This window comes from Ptychodera flava, assembly GCF_041260155.1.
Source record: "Ptychodera flava strain L36383 chromosome 23 unlocalized genomic scaffold, AS_Pfla_20210202 Scaffold_24__1_contigs__length_23054250_pilon, whole genome shotgun sequence".
NCBI classification, from domain to species: domain Eukaryota; kingdom Metazoa; phylum Hemichordata; class Enteropneusta; family Ptychoderidae; genus Ptychodera; species Ptychodera flava.
Window position 1 is genome coordinate 571,268 of NW_027248278.1, and position 21,066 is coordinate 592,333.

Sequence of the window (21,066 nt, forward strand, 5' to 3'; positions counted from 1 at the left end):
AAGTAGTGCTATGGCAGTGGAACCCTTACAAAAAAGTCCTACAGGATCCCTGTAGGACCCAAGGATCCTGCAGGAGTCCTATAGGGCTACCTCCATCCTGTAGCTCTCGTCCTATAGGACAACGCCTGTGCTGTAGGATTTATGTGTCATGTCTTATGGGTTCGTACTAGTTCTATAGGCTCATATTTGTGCCCTATAGGACACCCTACAAGATGATTCTGCCTGACTTTTAGGACTGTAAAACTGAACAAGTAATGTTTGAGTAATGTTTATAATTATTCCCTTACGAAAATAGTCTGTAGAATTTCACATATTCTCATATACCCTTTCTCAAAAGCTATTTCTATTTACACACACATGCCAGGAACATACCATATTCCTTTTGCCGTTTGTACATGTCATGGCTGTACACAGACAAAGACTCTCTTTGTTAGATCCAAGGTCAAGTGAGCTGACCTGTGCCTTTGCTTTGTTATGTAAATAGTTTCCTGCATTTACAATGGGCGATTACATAATAGTACAGCCACGCATTATTCATTTGCACTTGAGGCAGTGCACCAGTGAACATGCATGGCTCCTGTTAATGTAAAGTACTAAAGTTCAACTCCAAATTGCATGGAACATTAAGATCCAAGGTCCATTACCAAGATTCTAACAGTGTTATGGAGAAGGGAGCTCACTAATATGTCACAACTGTAAGAAATGACATTGCAGCATTAACTGAACTGACCTCTTAATTACGTGAGTTAAGATACACATCTATTCAGTTAATAATGCACTTGGCTGAGGTGACAAGTCAAAGGTAGGCCTTGCATTCATATGTGTAGGTTGCTTTATATTTTGTAGTCCCTGTATGTTGCATTGATTTCTGTTTTGATTGATTGTTAATCTTAATTCCTTTAGAAATAAACTACATGTTTATAATTACTTGTTTTGTAAGTTGACTGACTTTTTGTGAGTTTTGCAGTTATTCATTGCATTGGTACCAATAGCAAAATCAGAAGGAGTTATTCCTTACTTAACAAAATTTCTGCACTCTTTTACAGAAGTTTGTTTGCCTTGTGCGAGTTCAATCTCTTAGAAAGTATGATAACAATATGTAAAGCATATTCTGTACCCTATAGGGCTGCCTACAAGACCCCCTATAGGGTTCCCTATAAGACCCCCTATAGGGCTGCTTACAAGACCCCCTATAGGGCTCCCTGTAAGACCACTATAGGGTTCCCTATAAGACCCCCTATAGGGCCCCTATAAGACCCCTATAGGGTTCCCTATAAGACCCCCTATAGGGCTCCCTATAGGGTTCCCTGTAAGACTGCGTTCCAAAATCCTGTAAGACTACTACTGCCTGATGTCCTATAAGACCCTACATGCCTCTACCCTATAGGACTGGTATAGGATATTTTTTGTAAGGAAGCAGTGTTATGGCAGTGGAAGCAGTGCTATGGCTGTGGCAGTAGTGCTATGGCAGTGGAAGCAGTGCTATGGCAGTGGAAGCAGTGCTATGGCAGTGGAAGCAGTGCTATGGCAGTGGCAGCAGTGCTATGGTAGTTGAAGCAGTGTTATGGCAGTGGAAGCAGTGCTATGGCAGTGGAAGCAGTGTTATGGCAGTGGAAGTAGTGCTATGGCAGTGGCAGCAGTGCTATGGCAGTGGAAGCACTACTTCCACTGCCATAGCACTGCTTCCACTGCCATAGCACTGCTTCCACTGCCATAGCACTACTTCCACTGCCATAGCACTGCTTCCACTGCCATAGCACTAGTACTGCTTCCACTGCCATAGCACTACTTCCACTGCCATAGCACTGCTGCCACTGCCATAGCACTGCTTCCACTGCCATAGCACTACTTCCACTGCCAGTGCTATGGCAGTGGAAGCAGTGCTATGGCAGTGGAAGCAGTGCTATGGCAGTGGAAGTAGTGCTATGGCAGTGGAAGCAGTGCTATGGCAGTGGAAGCAGTGCTATGGCAGTGGAAGCAGTGCTATGGCAGTGGAAGCAGTGCTATGGCAGTGGAAGCAGTGCTATGGCAGTGGAAGAAGTGCTATGGTAATGCAAGCAATGTTATGGCAGTGGAAGCAGTGCTATGGAAGTGGAAGCAGTGCTATGGCAGTGGAAGCAGTGCTATGGCAGTGGAAGTAGTGCTATGGCAGTGGAAGCAGTGCTATGGCAGTGGAAGCAGTGCTATGGCAGTGGAAGCAGTGCTATGGCAGTGGAAGCAGTGCTATGGCAGTGGAAGCAGTGCTATGGCAGTGGAAGTAGTGCTATGGCAGTGGAAGCAGTGCTATGGCAGTGGAAGCAGTGCTATGGCAGTGGAAGAAGTGCTATGGTAATGCAAGCAATGTTATGGCAGTGGAAGCAGTGCTATGGAAGTGGAAGCAGTGCTATGGCAGTGGAAGCAGTGCTATGGCAGTGGAAGCAGTGCTATGGCAGTGGAAGCAGTGCTATGGTAGTGGAAGCAGTGCTATGGCAGTGGAAGTAGTGCTATGGTAATGGGAGCAGATTCAATAGATTCAATGTAATGCCATTGATTGAGTGTGGGCTGGTTAGGTTTCTAGATTGTTGTGGGATGAGGAAAAACATTTTCTATCTTAAATTATGACATCATGTTTTAGTCCTCAGTATGTCCCCGTTTAAGTTGATATTTTCATATGATGGATTACAATGAAAATAATTTTAATATTGGCAAAGTGAAGCTACCGGGAACAATGAGATAGGTCACAAAGTACTTACAATGATATGTCATAACCCTGGCATAGTGACACACCACAGACAAATTTCTCCTGTCTTGTTACATCTTCACCTAAATACTTCAAGACAATATTGCCTCCCATACTGAAACCAATGGCAATAAATCGAGTTGTTGGATGTCTTTCTTCAAAATAGGTTACCATGGCATTGTACTCATCAGTCTCACCTATCAATGGAATAAAATTGAAACACTGTTGTCATGACGATATCACTTTTTGTAGAGAATAATACATGTATGATAGCAGTTTCACCTTACTTAATTGTATACATGATTACCCGGTGAATTCTGACAGGTCCTTTGCTACATGGTATATCCTGTAACATCTAAAACTTATGTCTGCAAGCTAGAGTAGCTATGTGTGTATCTAGGGATATTTCATAGTGTATAGCCTGTAGTATGTAAGTGCATGTCCTGTGGTATCTCAGTCTGTGTCCTGTGGTATCTCAGTCTATGTCCTATAGTATGTAAGTGCATGTCCTGTGGTATCTCAGTCTATGTCCTGTGGTATCTCAGTCTATGTCCTGTGGTATCTCAGTCTATGGCCTGTGGTATCTCAGTCTATGTCCTGTAGTATGTAAGTGCATGTCCTGTGGTATCTCAGTCTATGTCCTGTGGTATCTCAGTCTATGTCCTGTGGTATCTCAGTCTAATGTAATATGATATATCACAGTGTTTGTCCTGTATTATATGAAGATATTACAGAGTGCAACACTCCAGGTATACTAGTTGTATATATCAAGATGTTTGAAAGAAGATGCCTTTGTACAGTTCATCGACAAGGATAGGATCAATCCAGGATATGAACAAGTCATCGTTGATGACACAGTCCCCGCTTGTCTGCTTGGTTATATTCTTTGGTGTCTTGGTTCCTGTGGAATGACCTTGATGCAAATTGCATGAGGCCTATGATTTGTAAACTAATATTATTTGTGGAATGTTCAATGAATGACCCATTTCTGTGGGTATTGACTGCTGATGTCAGTTTTTTAATAAGTTGATTATTTTTACACTGCCTTGAAATCACACAAACATGCAGTTTTAATGATTTAAACGAATGTTTCCAGAGTGAACTTTAAAAACATACCTAGCAAAAGTCAATGGAATTGCACAGGCAATTTTGGGCGAAATATGGTAACAGTGTAATGTCATTAGGAAGAAACTGCCCCAAAATAGAAATGTGCAAATTTAACCATTCTTTTACTTGATTTGACTTACTTCATTCACGGAGATGTTTACAGCAGTCAAACTGGCTGTTATCGTGGGAAGACGAATTTTTGACCAAAACTGGCAAAGAATGCCCCGAAAAATATGAATATGCCAATGTCAACAAAATGTGAACAAATCTCACTGAGAAGAAGACTTTCTTTTTATTGCCCCATAAATACAAATATGCAAATTTCAACACAATTTGAACAAATTTCATGAAAGTCGCCACGAGGGATCTGCATATTATATTTGAAAGCAATCAGATCAGTGAAGATGGCTTTTTGATCAAAAACAGCAAATATAGCGTCAATGACACTGTGGCGCTCCCATATGGATGGTAACACAAGTGTTAAGGTGAGTGTTTGTTGTATGAGGGTGCCTCATGAGTTCTACACCATTTAGCGGATCTGAGTCAGAAAATCTGTAACAACTACACTATACTATAGGACGCTTGGTGAACTACTACTTATAAGTGAGCTTCATCAGAGTGGTTTGACTGGGATGTTTGTGTTAGGTGATAGGGTAATGTACATTGAGAGTTGGACTTCCACCCAGAATTTATGTGGCTTGTAGTTCATTGATTGAATGCACAAAAATTATGTCTACAATTGGAAATGATTATTATTTGACTTTATGGTAATGATGATGGGAAAATCTGGTCCAAAAGCAGCAGACGAACTATGCACATATCCTCATCTAGGTCCACCATTAGGGATTGTGGTGTTGTGTATGATAGGTGGTGTGGTGTATGGGTTAGGTTGGGACTAAAAATTTTGGCAAAAATAAATGGATGACCCAGCAATTAGTCAGTAGCTGGATGGTTGGTGAGGTGAAGTGTGTGAAGTTGGTCAAGTTTTTGACATGGACAGACATATATACATGCATTGTACACACATAAAGAAATAGAGAAAATTTGAGAATATAGTATTTAATGAAAAATATAGTTGACAATGACAGAAAATAAACTTTGTATCTCTTCACCAAACGGTGATCAGTAAGTTGCCAATCACTTAAAAAGAAAATAAAATGAAAAGTTTCAAATCAAGTAGGGTGTAAATAAATAGTTTAAAAGGCAGAAAAAAATAATTTTATTCTGCACTAAGAGGTATGACCTAGCTGTAACTGTGACTTTTATGTGCAACTTTAACACTACTGCTTGGTGACGGAAACACAGACTTGATCCTCATAAAACACACAAACAGATTTTCTTGCCAACTTTTGTAATGTCAGTGGTGGTATTACCAGTATTTATTTTGAAGACAATATGTCTGCCATCGACGGTTAATAGTTGCTCTATATTGTACATGTTTTTTGAGATAGCATAGGAGAATCTTTGCTTGCTTGGGGAAAATTTTGTACCTGATTGGGGAAAATTTTGTACCTGATTGAGTGAATGGAATCTTTGGGGAACAAAGTTTTAGGTGTTACACAATTCATTTTCAAACGTAAGGGTAGTTTCTTCACCAAATGGTGTGACTAAATTTTAAGCTTTTGTAACCTTCACTCTAACTTCTTGGTGAAGTTTGTCATTACAGACATTAGACAGTTCTTTTTGAAATTGCTGGTCTGTGTTGCTCATGTTGCCTAGTTGAGATGGTGACAAGAAGAATCTTTGCTTGCTTGTGGAAAACTGTGTATGTCATTGACTGAACAGCATCATTGAGGTGCAATGTAAAAACTACACCAGATTGTGATTGTGGGGACCAACTCTTCTTGCAGGAAGTAAATCTGAAATGGTAATAATATCCCAGTATCAAAGATTAGAATGGTGAAACATGATTTGTTGTAGATGAAATATAGATGGGAATTCAGGTGTCATCTCTTACAGTTTATTCAAGGGAAAATTTTCATGTTATTAACTTCAAATCTAAGGCAACACTGTGAGAGGTGACACATGCACATTGTCAGGGCTTCAAACTTAATTGTCTGGAGTTACTGATATGTATTGAGATGATTATTTTTGCATGGCACCTTGATATAAGTGCCAAAATGAAAATGAGTCAGTATAATGCAAGGCATATAATTTTGAGGTCCTGACTTGTGCCACTGTTACAGTAAAGATTTTCCTCTGTTTGCAAGAAATATGCCTTATGGTCAAAAGAGGTGTGCATAAATAACAATTCAAAACACCCTCAAAGAAAATATTGTGCAACACATTGCATCATAATTGTTTCTGTGTAGTCAACCAGACCTTACACCCACCCCAAGTCCTCACAAACATGATACAATAAACCAGATATGAACTGTAAATGCTCACGTGTTTCATTATATATTGAAGTTACCGGTATGTGTAAATTTGCACCTTTGCCACATGTTTGCAACTTCATTGAAAGTATTATGATCACCACAGATTAAACTCTACTGGTCATTAAGTATTCAAATACGCAATTAGCTGAAATAGAAATAATTAATTTCTTTGACTGCTGTCATTGTATCACCACTTTATATAGCAAGTGTAATTGCCTTTGGTCAAGTCCTTCAAACTATATATTCCAAACTTTGAAAGCTCATTAGATATGCAAACTATAAATTAGCTGACACAAAAACTTAAGTGCGAAATGACTTCCAATATTGGTATAACCTGGTATAATCATCAATGTACATAGCATGTTATGCCAACTTTGATCCAATAAATCCAAGTATATATCCCTAATTAGGAAAGTTCATTAAATACAGAAATTTGGAATTGGCTGAAGCAAAAATGCTTAATGCCTTTCAATAATGTTAGCCTATCTTTAATTTACATAGCAAGTTTCATCAATTTTGGTCATGTAAATTCAAATATATATCCTTAATTTCAAAAGTTCATTAAATATGCAAATTAGGATTTGGATGAAGTAAAAATGCTTAATGACTTTCAGTTATGTTAAATCATAGTATCTTCAATATGCATACCAAGTTTCATCAATTTTGATCAAGTAAATTCAGATATATGCCCCTAATTAGGAAATTTCATTAAATATGCAAATTAGTAATTATCTTTCACGTCATCCCTTAATATCTTTCACAGCTGATATATCTTGGTGTGATCAACATTTGTAGCAAATCTCATCAAATTGTGTGCTGTCGTTGTCAATATATATCAATTTTTTCTAAAATCATTAATTATGCAAATGAGCAAAGAGTAAGCAAGCCACACCCACCAAAAACTAATCAGTTCTTGCCATTTGCAAACTGAATCTATATACCTGATTTGATTGTGATCTGATGAGCCGTTTTTGAGATATTGAGCACACAGACAGACAGACAGACAGACAGACAGACAGACACACACACACACACACACACACACACACACACACAGACGGACATCGCTGCGACATATGCTCACGTGTGTGAACACGTGAGCAAAACAGCAAAGAGAAGAAACAATAAAACAAATCTTTTTGTTTGTAGATACCCTTTTAATTCAAATCACCTCTCCAAAGAAGATAAGATTTAAAGAGAGTCACACTAAATAAATTAAGAGGGTTCGAAATTCCCCGGTAGATCTGTGTCAACAGATTGGTATACCAGAGTTGGTCCTTGGGCAACTATATTACACATGTTGTACTACTTGAAGTTGTAGCCCACATGGGCAACTGGGTTTTTAGACAATGAAATGTCAACTTTGACAATTTTTTTTTCATTGTCACCTACTACACACTGAGGGAAAAATACTGTGTCTCTGTTAGAACAAGAACAACTTATCACAAATATGATAATGAAATTAAGCAAGCAATCATATTTACAACCATGAGCCAAGTTAAAGTTGCGTTGAAAACAAAACAGTTCACATGTACCTACTACAACGGCCACGCAACTAACGCTGTACTTTCCGACATTAACTGACATAACCCACTCAAACACACAAATTATGAACCTTTAATTGTACCAACTGATACCGCATACTAATGCCACAGTATACCTACGTTCGAATTAACTGATACCCGATCGACTTCACACAACCAACACGAGTCGATAATAAATGAAAACGCATTTACTGTTTTACGTTCGTCCTTTTGAAATGCACTGTATACATGTAAGCGCGGCCCATTCAGATATATTCACGGGGATCGCCACGTGCGACGAAGCCACTTGAAACCGAAGTAGCGAGGAAAACTGTCCCCATAAAGGCAAAGTTGATTTTTATCTCGACGAAGTGGAAAACAAGATTAAAATACTTAGTTGTTGTCGACTCTCGTTTCTCTCTCAATGACCCGCTCAAACTACATCTAATTCCGCATTCTTGCAGCTGGTGCATGCTTTCTCAAACACCCTAGTGTCACGAGAGTTATGGCGTCACATGTATACTAGTACAGTATGCATATGCTCACGGGTCGGGCAGTCTCGTGTAAGAATGACGATTGACTGTAACATAGCCTACGATGCATGCAGGTTGCCAGTGGTACACTCAGCGGTGAAATCGAATCGTCATGCACGACAGTTGCTGGTCTCGGTCAAGTTCTTCCTATTTCAGCAGAAATTGCTCAGTTGAGGAAGGGTTCAAACTGCATAACGTTGAACGTCGAGTGAAAAAAGCCTCACTTAAAATGTGATCGAGATGGCTCAATTAACGATACCGAGTACAAAATGGCTGATAGTAATTTATAGAGGTATACAATTATGAAACACAATTTTCAATGTTGCACTGATGACTGCCACCGTTAAACGCGAGTCTACACAGAAATAAAATCACAAAACTTCACAAGCGAGGTTACTGACGGTGTTACTATTACTAAACAGCACGCAAACATGCAAGCTCATTTAGAAACAGCTTTTCTGTCTTTCCTGAGAAGGTAATACGCTAATACAGAACACGTCTTTCAAAGTCCACACAGTTAGACGTATAGTACCGTGGAATATCTCAGGAACAGACTGTTTGAAACCTCTACTTTAAACATTACACTTTTATCTGTTCAACTGAGTTGTTTTTTGCTCACGTGTTGACACACGTGAGCATATGTCGCAGCGATGTCTGTCTGTCTGTGTGTCTGTCTGTCTGTCTGTCCGTCTGTCTGTCTGTGTGTCTGTCTGTCTGTGTGCTCAATATCTCAAAAAAGGCTCATCAGATCAGAATCAAATCTGGTACATAGATTCAGTTTGCAAATGGCAAGAACTGATTAGTTTTTGGTGGGTGTGGCTTGCTTACTTTTTGCTCATTTGCATAATTAATGATTTTAGAAAAACCGGATATACATTGAGAACGATTGCACGCAATTTGATGAGATTTGCTACAAATGTTGATCACATCAAGATATATCAGCTGTGAAACTTAATAATGGGTGACATCAAAGATAATTGCCGAAACTTGGTATGCATATTGAGGATACTATGATTTAACATTATTGAAAGTCATTAAGCATTTTTACTTCATCCAAATCCTAATTTGCATATTTAATGACCTTTTGAAAGTAGGATATATATTTAAATTTACAAGACCAAAATTGATGAAACTTGCCATGTACATTAAAGATACCATGATAGAACATTATTAAATATCATTAAGCATTTTTACTTCAGCAAATGCTTAATTTGCATATTTTATGAACTTTCCTAATTAGGGGTTTTTATCTGAATCGTCGAGACCAAAGTTGACGAAACTGGCTATGTACATTAAAAATACTATGATAGAACATTATGAAATATCATTAAGCATTTTTACTTCAGCCAGTGCCTAATTTGCATATTTTATGAACTTTTCTAATTGGGGGTATTTATCTGAATTGACGAGACCAAAGTTGACGAAACTGGCTATGTACATTAAAGATACTATGATAGAACATTATTGAAAGTCATTAAGCATTTGAACTTTAGCCAATTCCTTATTTGCATATTTAATGAACTTTCATAATCAGGGATATTTATCTGTATTGACTAGACCAAGTTGACGAAACTTGCTATGTACATGAAAGATACTATGATACGACGTTACTGAAAGGCATTGCCTAAGCATTTTTGCTTCAGCCAATTCCTAATTTGTGTATTTATGAACTTTCCTAATAAGGGATATATACTTGAATTTACATGACCAAAATTGATGAGAGTTGCTATGTACATTAAAGATACTATTATGTAGGCTAACATTATTGAAAGGCATTAAGCATTTTTGCTTCAGCCAATTCCTAATTTGTGTATTTGATGAACTTTCCTAATTAGGGATATATACTTGGATTTATTTGATCAAAGTTGGCATAACATGCTACCGTAAAAACCCGATCAATTCGACCAGAAAAAAATAATTACGATTTCAAAATCGTCGATTTATTAGGAAATTAAAACTGCCGAAATACTAGTAATTTAGTGGTCGAATTAATTGGAACGACGAGGATGAAATTTACGTGAGACATGTTTGCCATGTTGAGACTGCTTCAAAGCATGGACTGTGGAATTTTTTGAGGTCGACAAATTAGGTAACAAAAAACCTCAAACACACCTGGGTGTCACATCAAAATCAAAGTGGCAGCGATTACAAACGGAGCGATCTGTGACACTGCCACCAGCCGCTCGACGGACGACGCGTAAGTTGACATCGTGTGCCAGCCCTTGGAAATATATTGTAACTCCCTGACAGGCAGATGAGATAGTCTAATGGCATTTGATGCATTGAAAGTTTGTAAAAATAATAAAAAATGACATCACCGATCATAAGAAACGTGGTGTTGAAGATAATAGTTTTTAAGAGAAGACTATGATTACCATATTTCTGTAAGTATTGTCTAACTTTGGAAAACCAACATCTGAAGATTTACTTCAACCAACACTTTTATATTTATTCTACTCTTATTATAAGATTAGTCGAATTTCTGGAAAGTAGGTGTACCTTTTCGATGTCTGTGTATCGTCTATACCGAAGTCATATCCAAAACAGTATAATCAGATCGCGACAGCGTAAACCTCTCTCTCTCCCTCTCTCTCTCTCTCTCTCCGGTATTTGGATATTTTATATTGTCGACATTTATATATAAGTCTGAAGTTTCAGGTCACCTCTCAATGCAAGTAGTTGATGTCAATTTTCCGTATCGGGCATGGTCTCTATCGTCTCTCAAATCGTTAGTTTTTTTCCTGTTATATTCGGTATCAGACTCAAAACACAACGTGAACAATGCTGATAACATATTGCAAATTTCGTATCGAAAACCGGTAAAGTTCGTAACTGGTGACATATCACGGCCTGGAGAAAGTGTATCACCATCGATCGAATGTCCGTGACACTTTTGCTGCCAAATAGACATATTGACATAAGACATATTACACAGGGAACTTCGCGTTATGGCAATTATATGAATTTTACCGTGAAGAAAATCTGTGACTTTAAACTGGCCGTACAACCAACAGTAAACATGGCGGAGCAATGATACCGACTTCAGAGACTTCGATTTTTTTTTCATTGCGACCGCTGGTGACAAAACAAGACGGGCGTTCGCTGTGCATCAATAAGCCTTTTGAATATGAAAAATAGCGTCAATGACACTGTAGCTCCCATCCTGGACTATTTAGTGTTTGTTCTCTGGTCAGATATTTGAACATGTGTGAAAGGGATAAAGTGCATGAAGTGAAAATACTTAAATGAAATGTACTGGAGACAGTGAAATATGATTAATGTAATTATTCAGAATATAAAATGGAAAAAATACAGAATTAGATATATCTAATACTGTGACACAACCATTAACTCAACAAGTCATTTACAATGACATAGTCTCCACTTGTAATAGAAGTATTAGTCTTGATGGGGCAGGAAAATGTGGTCATTAAGAAGTATCACTGGAGTGTATATGTTGAGATCTATGGGCACATAGGTCTATGTCGTTGTTCCCAATTTGAAACACATGAGGCATGTCTAAGTTATGGTTCTAAATCGGGAAAAAAGATCAGACCTCTAGCAGTATTGGCCAGCCAAGAAATACATATGCGCATTATAAATGAGGTACAAGATGTGACATCTTAAGGTCTAATATCCTATCAAAATTGGAGGGTATAGAACTTGTGGTTACTGAAATATGCATATATATGTATAATCAAGGTCAAAGGTCATCGAGGTCACATGACATTTTGAAAAAAAAAATTATATTGCTAATTAATCCCTATATGCCAAAAAATAAGATCTCTAGCTCTATTCGCTTGCCCAGAATTAGATGTGTACATAATTAATGAGGTAAAGCGTGTGTTGTCATAAGGTCTCCCATCCTACTAAATACAAAGGACATAGTACTTGTGGTTACTTATTTATTGACATAAACATATATTTTAGGTAAAAGGTCATCGAGGTCACATGACATTTGGTCAAAAAATTTCTCTCCTATAGTTATCCCTATATACCAAAAATCAGACATCCAGCTCTATTGGCTCGCTCAGAATGAGATATGCGCATAATTATTGAGGTACAGTATGTGGCGTCATAAGGTGTCCAATCATACCAAACATGAAGGGTGTAGCACTTGTGGTTACTGAGTTATGGACAAATATGTATATTTGAGGTCAAAGGTCACCGAGGTCACGTGACATTTTGTCAAAAAAATTGTTTTGCTAAGTTATCCCTATATACCAAAAATCAGAGCTCTAGCTCTATTGGCTCGCTCAAAATTAGATATGCGCATAATTAATGAGGTACAATATGTGGCGTCATAAGGTGTCCCATCATACCATACATGAAGGCTGTAGCACTTGTGGTTACTGAGTTATGGACATTTTGTCAAAAAAATTGTTTTGCTAAGTTATCCCTATATATCAAAAATACCGTCAAGGACAGTGTGCTCACATTCGGTTTGAATTGGTCCATTCGAGAAATATTTAAACCAGGAAAAACAAGAATGACAAAAGCAAATAAGGTCTCCAACTTAGGTACTGGCATGGAGGTCATCTTTAGGAACATGCATATCAACTTCTATAGCAATGGGACAAGCAGATCCTAAATACATAAGCAAATGTCAACAACAAAAAATAGACAGAGAAGGTTTGATAAAAAGAAAAGGTGGAAGTGGGTAAAAAAATGTACAAGGGATCTGATAAAAAGTAATGCTACCTCATCAATCTTCTAGACCCTACCCCTCCTGAATATCAAATGTTCCATTCCTTGGTATTTACAACCTTGTGGTTGTAAATACAATGTGAGTGTTATCATTCTAATGTAAACAGCACTTAAGTTAGTTACAGATGGTGAAATGCCTTCCATTGTGGGCGGTGATTACAACATCTGGAATTATCCTGGATCCAAATTTCTCATCAGTTCTTGTATGTCTTACATAGAAAAGTTGCAAAAATTGGTCCGCAATGAAAATAATCACCGCAGCTTTGTTTTCTGGATCAAATTTTCCTACAAATTGATACCAAATATGACAAAATTATGTTCACAGCCTTCAAAACTGTCTCACAACATATCCTGGGTTAGTGTAGGTCATTTAAGGTCACAAACTGAGAAAATTACCTAAAATATACAAATTTGGGGGTTTCCCAACACTTTGAGCAGAAAATTTATCTAATAACATCCCTCGGGACTTTTATACCAAATTACAAAGCTATCAAACGAGTTATTTTGAGAACAAGTTTTCTTGACCAAAAATGACAATATTATCTTAAAAATACAAATTTGTATATTTCAGGACAATTCCCAGATATCTAACTATTGTCATCTCTGTACAGACCTGTGTACCAAATATAAAAGCTGTCTGTCCAGGAGTTTTAAAAAGAAAATACTGTTTAAGATTTTTTGACCAAAAATGACAATATTGCTCCAAAATAGTAATTTTCTCAATTTTGTCATAATTTCAACAAATTAGAAGAGTAACACCCTTGCAAAGATCCAACCCAAATTTGAGAGCGATTGAGCGGGCGGTTTCAGAGAAGAAGAATTTTTACTGAAAATAAGAAAAATCACCAAAAAATTCAGTAAAAATACAAAATTAAGGACATCTTCACAATATTCATAAAATTGTATAAGGTTCACCTAAGGTACTTGCACACAAATTTTCAAAGCAATCAAAACAGCGGTTCTCGAGATATTAATTCTTGACCATTCTCACATTTTGTAAACTCATTTGCATAATTTTGGCAATGCAGACTTCATTTGAACAAAATCCCATCTATAGCCCAGGATGCATCCACACACCAAATACCAAGCTGAAACGTGCAGCGGTTTGCGTGTTTTTGATGTTGACGGACATACTGTACGTACATACATACATACATACATACATACATACATACACACATACATACAGACGCCATTGACTTCAGCTTATACGATAAACTCACATTGGTATAACCAAATGTGAGCTAAAAATCAGACCTCTAGCTCTATTGGCTCGCTCAAAATTAGATATGCGCATAATTAATGAGGTACAATATGTGGCGTCATAAGGTGTCCCATCATACCATACATGCAGGCTGTAGCACTTGTGGTTACTGAGTTATGGACAAATATGTATATTTGAGGTCAAAGGTCACCGAGGTCACGTGACATTTTGTCAAAAAAATTGTTTTGCTAAGTTATCCCTATATACCAAAAATCAGACCTCTAGCTCTATTGGCTCGCTCAAAATTAGATATGTACATAATTAATGAGGTACAATATGTGGCGTCATAAACTGTCCCATCATACCATATATGAAGGGTGCTAGCACTTGTGGTTACTGAGTTATGGACAAATATGTAAATTTGAGATCAAAGGTCATCAAGGTCACATGACATTTTGTCAAAATATCCGAGATATCTGCGTGAACGGATGGACTCACGGATGGACGAACAGACGGACATGACCCAATCTATAAGCTCACTGGACTTCATCCGTGGGGACTAAAAATTGTGTCACTGCATCCTTTTTGCAATATGAATACGATGAGAAACTAAATTTTTATATTTCGTGGCCTTATACATGGGAGTCTATGGAGATCTGCCTTATACATGGGAGTCTATGGACGTGTAAACTAAAAATATGCAAATTTCACCACGATTTGCCCAAATTTGGGAAAGGTCACTCCTATGCACTTCCATACCAAGTTTCAAATCAATCGGACTTGTGGTTTCAGAGCAGGAGATTTTTTGACCAAAAATGGGAGAAAATTACAAAAAAATTCATGAAAAATAGCAAGTCCAAGATACTGACCCAAGACGTGCACAATCATTTCATGTCAGCCCAAAGTACTTACATGCTAATTTTTCATGTAATCTGCTCAGTGGTTATTGAGTTTTTTTCAATTTTGACTGTTTTTACATTTTTTCACTTAATTTGCTTATCTTTGGCAATGACAACTTCATTTGAACAAAATCTCATCTACAGCCCATCATCCATGTACACACCAAATATCAAGATGAAATGTACAGTGGTTTTGGAGTTTTTGATGTTGACGGACAGACATACAGACATACAGACATACATACATACAGACATTTTCCTAGCCTATAAGAATAGCTTCCATTGCCATATATACATATGGCTATGGGAGCTAAAAAATCGGACATCTGAACCTCAACCCACAGCTTGAAAGTTGTTCTCCGAATCAGGACAGGGACATCGGTGAGGCCGGATTTCACGTAGCTATGGAAACCGACGGCTCGTTCGTTGTAAGAAAGCATGCGATGTACGTTACATGCTCTCTTGGGCCATGGAATTTCGCCGTATCGCCTCTACAGACTACACCGTCTATTACCTAACCATGCTAACAAACACACGATAGTTCAGTAACATGTATGTCTTCATTAATCTACCGATCATCGACCGTCGAACACTTCGAAAACAATGGTCGCGGTCATGGATTCAAGGACGTTCACAAGAAGAGAGCTATGGCCAGTAGATGGTAAAAATGCACGTTTCACATTGTTGAAGCTATCGTGCTATGGGGAGTTGTATGCCATTGTACATTATAGAACCCAAACGTGTAAGGCAAACGTGCATGACTAAACACTGTAAAAGTCTGCACGTTAGACATTTTAGACACGTTAGGTCCGTACACGTTGGGTTTGCACGATACACGATAGGTTTGCATGATTGGCATGATAGAAATTGGAGTCATGTGGAGAACCTAAAATGACGTACACGTTAGACATTTTAGACACGTTAGGTCCGTACACGTTAGGTTTGCACGATACACGATAGGTTTGCATGATTGGCATGATAGATTTTGACTCATGTAGGTTTGCACGATTGGCATGATAGATTTTGACTCATGATGAAAACCTAAAATGACATGCACGTTAGACATTTTAGACACGTTAGGTCCGTACACGTTAGGTCTGCACGATACAAGATAGGTTTGCACGATTGGCATGATAGAGTTAGACCTTACCGTGTTTGTAGGCCATCACGTGAATCTTGAGACATATCGTATAACGTGCCGACCTAAGATTTACGGAGCTAACGTGTCTAAAATGTCTAACGTGTATGTCATTTTAGGTTGTCCACGAGTCAAAGTCTATCATGCCAATCGTGCAAACTTATCGTGTATCGTACATATACCTAACGAGTACGTATCTAACGTGTCTAAAATGTCTAACGTGTATGTCATTTTAGGGTCTCCAGATAAGTTGAATGGTACAGTCATGATATACACGTTAGACATTTTAGACACGTTAGGTCCGTACACGTTAGGTTTGCACGATACACGATAGGTTTGCACGATTGGCATGATAGATTTTGACTCATGATGAAAACCTAAAATGACATGCACGTTAGACATTTTAGACACGTTAGGTCCGTACACGTTAGGTTTGCACGATACACGATAGGTTTGCACGATTGGCATGATAGATTTTGACTCATGATGAAAACCTAAAATGACATACACGTTAGACATTTTAGACACGTTAGGTCCGTACAGGTTAGGTCTGCACGATACAAGATAGGTTTGCACGATTGGCATGATAGAGTTAGAGACATATCGTATAACGTGCCGACCTAAGATTTACGGAGCTAACGTGTCTAAAATGTCTAACGTGTATGTCATTTTAGGTTGTCCACGAGTCAAAGTCTATCATGCCAATCGTGCAAACTTATCGTGTATCGTACATATACCTAACGAGTACGTATCTAACGTGTCTAAAATGTCTAACGTGTATGTCATTTTAGGGTCTCCAGATAAGTTGAATGGTACAGTCATGATATACACGTTAGACATTTTAGACACGTTAGGTCCGTACACGTTAGGTTTGCACCATACACGATAGGTTTGCACGATTGGCATGATAGATTTTGACTCATGATGAAAACCTAAAATGACATGCACGTTAGACATTTTAGACACGTTAGGTCCGTACACGTTAGGTTTGCACGATACACGATAGGTTTGCACGATTGGCATGATAGATTTTGACTCATGATGAAAACCTAAAATGACATACACGTTAGACATTTTAGACACGTTAGGTCCGTACAGGTTAGGTCTGCACGATACAAGATAGGTTTGCACGATTGGCATGATAGAGTTAGAGACATATCGTATAACGTGCCGACCTAAGATTTACGGAGCTAACGTGTCTAAAATGTCTAACGTGTATGTCATTTTAGGTTGTCCACAAGTCAAAGTCTATCATGCCAATCGTGCAAACTTATCGTGTATCGTACATATACCTAACGAGTACGTATCTAACGTGTCTAAAATGTCTAACGTGTATGTCATTTTAGGGTCTCCAGATAAGTTGAATGGTACAGTCATGATATACACGTTAGACACGTTAGACATTTTAGACACGTTAGGTCCGTACACGTTAGGTTTGCACCATACACGATAGGTTTGCACGATTGGCATGATAGTTTTGACTCATGATGAAAACCTAAAATGACATGCACGTTAGACATTTTAGACACGTTAGGTCCGTACACGTTAGGCGTGCACGATACACGATAGGTTTGCACGATTGGCTTTTTTGGTCACGTTAGTTCCGACCTAACATGTCAAACATGCACTACTAAAATGTAAAAATGTCTAAAATGAAAAAATCCCGACTTCTGGCCATGGATGCAAGAAGAAATTATCAATAAGTGGCGGGCAGAATTATTTTTACTGGTTTTGAGAACTTCTAAAACAACTTGTAATCTGTATATCTTCGCACATCGAACCGATATTGTATACCTATCACCGTCGAAGTTTATGTCTTTCACTGTAGAGTTCTTTTTATCCAAAACACATATCCAGAAGAGTCCCACAGAGCAGGCAAATGAAAGGATAATTGCTTCAAACGAATGAAATTGCACGAAAGAATGAAAATCAACAGCACATCCTGGACGTGATTTAAAACAATAGCGCTTGTGAATAGGACTATTCTATTTAAGTAACGGGGATGGAAAGCACAGAACTGTAAAAGTACTGGAAAAACGTGCCATTTTTCTCGCAATTTTAGCAACTGTAACGACCCTTTATTCTTTACTAATACCTTTCCATAATTGAATTAAACTAGGTTTAGGACTTATACAGACTGTGAATCGAAACGACAAGTGTAGGCCTATAGCTTTGAAATTTTATGGGAGAGAGACACCACGACTGAGACCGGCAGTAGCACAACAAACTATTCCGAATTGCGCGTCTGTGTTTAATACAGACATCTCTCGTAGGTGATTCTGGTTTCTCAATCGAATCAAAAGTCCAACATTTACAACATTGACATAAAATATGTCTGAAAACTTTTGTTTTATTCAACCAACTGATTCATCTCCTTTGATATCCCCTAAGCTACATGTAAACAGTCCGGAAAGACTGATATCGATGTCTCCCGGGCCCCCATGCAGTACGGCCGTACGTGTCCAAATATTTCAGTGTTATACATTTTCTTGTCCTTCTCTTTCTTTCTGAGCCAGTGTCATTATTGTGAACACAGCTAATAAATAAATAATAATATTTCTTCACCGTTTTGCAAAATATCTCGTCAACCGGGCGCATGGGCAACGGTCTTTGTACGTTGGTCAAAACTAATGACACTGTAGGTCAGGATATAATATCGGTCAAAGTAAGATTGAATAAGGAAGATGAAAATGCTTTCATCAATTGACAAAAATGAGAAGGAACGAGTCAGTAAATATCGAACCATAAAGGGGAGATCGAGACTGCCATCCCCCATGATTAATCAACTGGGAACGAAATATATATATTTCGATCGACAGACTTACACAACCAGAGACAGCATTTTATTCAGCTTTAAAATAAGTCACCGCCTTTCCTATAATAACACCCCGTTTGCGTTTCGATCTACTCTGCTCTGTCCCCAATTGGTAAGGCCGTTGGGGTTTCGCCAGCCGTCGGCGTACTGACTGATACATGGTTATTTCTTCAGGGATCTTTTCATCGTTTGGCATAAAATACAGCATCTCTTTCGGTGCACAAGGCAAATCACCGTTTAGAAGGAAAGTCACAGGAGGTTAGGATATTATATAGGTGAAATTAGAATGGAATATTGAAGGTGAAAAGACTTATCGGTCGACAAAAATTGCCAGAAACCGAGAATTGAGATTGTCTATGATTTATTAACTGGGTACAAAAATGTTCGATTGAGTCATTAAAACAGCGAGAAAGAGCATTTTCTTCAGCTTGAAAAAATAAGTCGTCGTTTACTCTTTCCTTGACACTATCCCCATTTGCGTTTGAAAATATTACTCTGTTCCCAGTCGGTAAGAACGCACAGCGCGGCGGCGGCGGCCGTACTTTAATACCGACATGTAACATCGATTTTTTCCTCAGCAATTTTTTCAGCGTTCGCAAAAGATTTCGCAAACTTGTCCTTTTAGTGCACGGGGCACATCTGTCCATGTGTTTTAGGAACAAGCAACATGTGGTTTAGAACATAATATCTGTCAAATTAGGAAGGGATATTGATTCACACACAGAAAGAGTCTGTAAATTTCAATCGACACGGGATGGTAAGAATTCGGAAAAGACAATAAGAAAGGGAGAAAGTAGGTAATTCATTCTGTTTTTCTTCGATATAGGTGAGAAAATAGTGACAAAACCAGAGACTAGAGGGTTGGTACTTCACACATGCTGAAACTTCACGCATATTTCGAAAGCGGCAACTGAGATCCAGCTCACTATAAATCACATGAGGTTTCATACTCAGCGAAAATAATCATGTGACCCAATGAAAACCAATCTGAAAGCCGTTTACAAAGCCCTTTGTTGTTCTCATTTCTGCCTTTTTTTCTGACCCGTGGTTCATCGTAATCGTAACGGTGGTTTTCGATGTCTTGAAATATCGTTCATTCACCAACTGAAGGAAGTTTTTGAAGGGTATGTAATTCGGTCGAATTAATAGAGATCGAGAAAGTCCCAATTTTAGTCGGTGGTCGATTTGAAAGGGCCCAAATAAAATTATGTTTTGTGAAAAAAATAGGGTGGTCGAATTGATCGGGTTTTTACGGTATGTACATTGATACCAGGTTATACCAATATTGGAAGTCATTTCGCACTTAAGTTTTCATGTTAGCTAATTTATAGTTTGCAAACTATAAATTAGCTGACATGAAAACTTAAGTGCGAAATGACTTCCAGTAATTAGCTTTCAAAGTTTGGAATATATAGTTTGAAGGACTTGACCAAAGGCAATTACACTTGCTATATAAAGTGGTGATACAATGACAGCAGTCAAAGAAATTAATTATTTCTATTTCAGCTAATTGCGTATTTGAATACTTGATGACCTATAGAGTTTAATCTGTGGTGAATATTGTTCATTATGTTGATCATAACACTTTCAATGAAGTTGCAAAAATGTGGCAAAGGTTCAAATTTACACATAACTGCAATATATGTAATGAAACACGTGAGCATTTACAGTTCATATCTGGTTTTAGAAAGGTTTTGCTGTTGTTTCAGCGGTTCAGCAACATAATGAACAGACATCAACGCTGGGCATTGGCTGACCCGCCGTATGGTATATCGATGAACCACACAGTCCCTCAACTCCATGCACTGTAGCTGAACGGATGATAATTGACAACATGCAGTTTCAAATTCACATCAAAATACATGCTACGCAACACACTCGATCTCAAAGTAACCTCACAAAATGTAATCCACGTTGTCATTTTGACTCGGTAATGCCATTATGAACAATTTCACAAGCGCACAGCTGAGAGAGGGTGAACACGCTACAGTTGAGGTACCCATTCACACACTACAAGTAGTACAACTTCTCCATGTAAAAATA

At 38.1% G+C, this 21,066-nt stretch overlaps 1 protein-coding gene across 1 annotated transcript in view; it reads right to left on the minus strand.

Annotated features, from left to right (window-relative positions):
- The window catches only part of LOC139124753 (monoacylglycerol lipase ABHD2-like), an 85,632-nt gene that overhangs the window by 41,060 nt on the left and 23,506 nt on the right, over positions 1–21,066 (minus strand). The window contains exon 4 of the mRNA XM_070690863.1: positions 2,733–2,916. Within this exon, the coding sequence (XP_070546964.1) occupies positions 2,733–2,916 (184 nt within the window). The remainder of the gene's footprint in view (positions 1–2,732; positions 2,917–21,066) is intronic.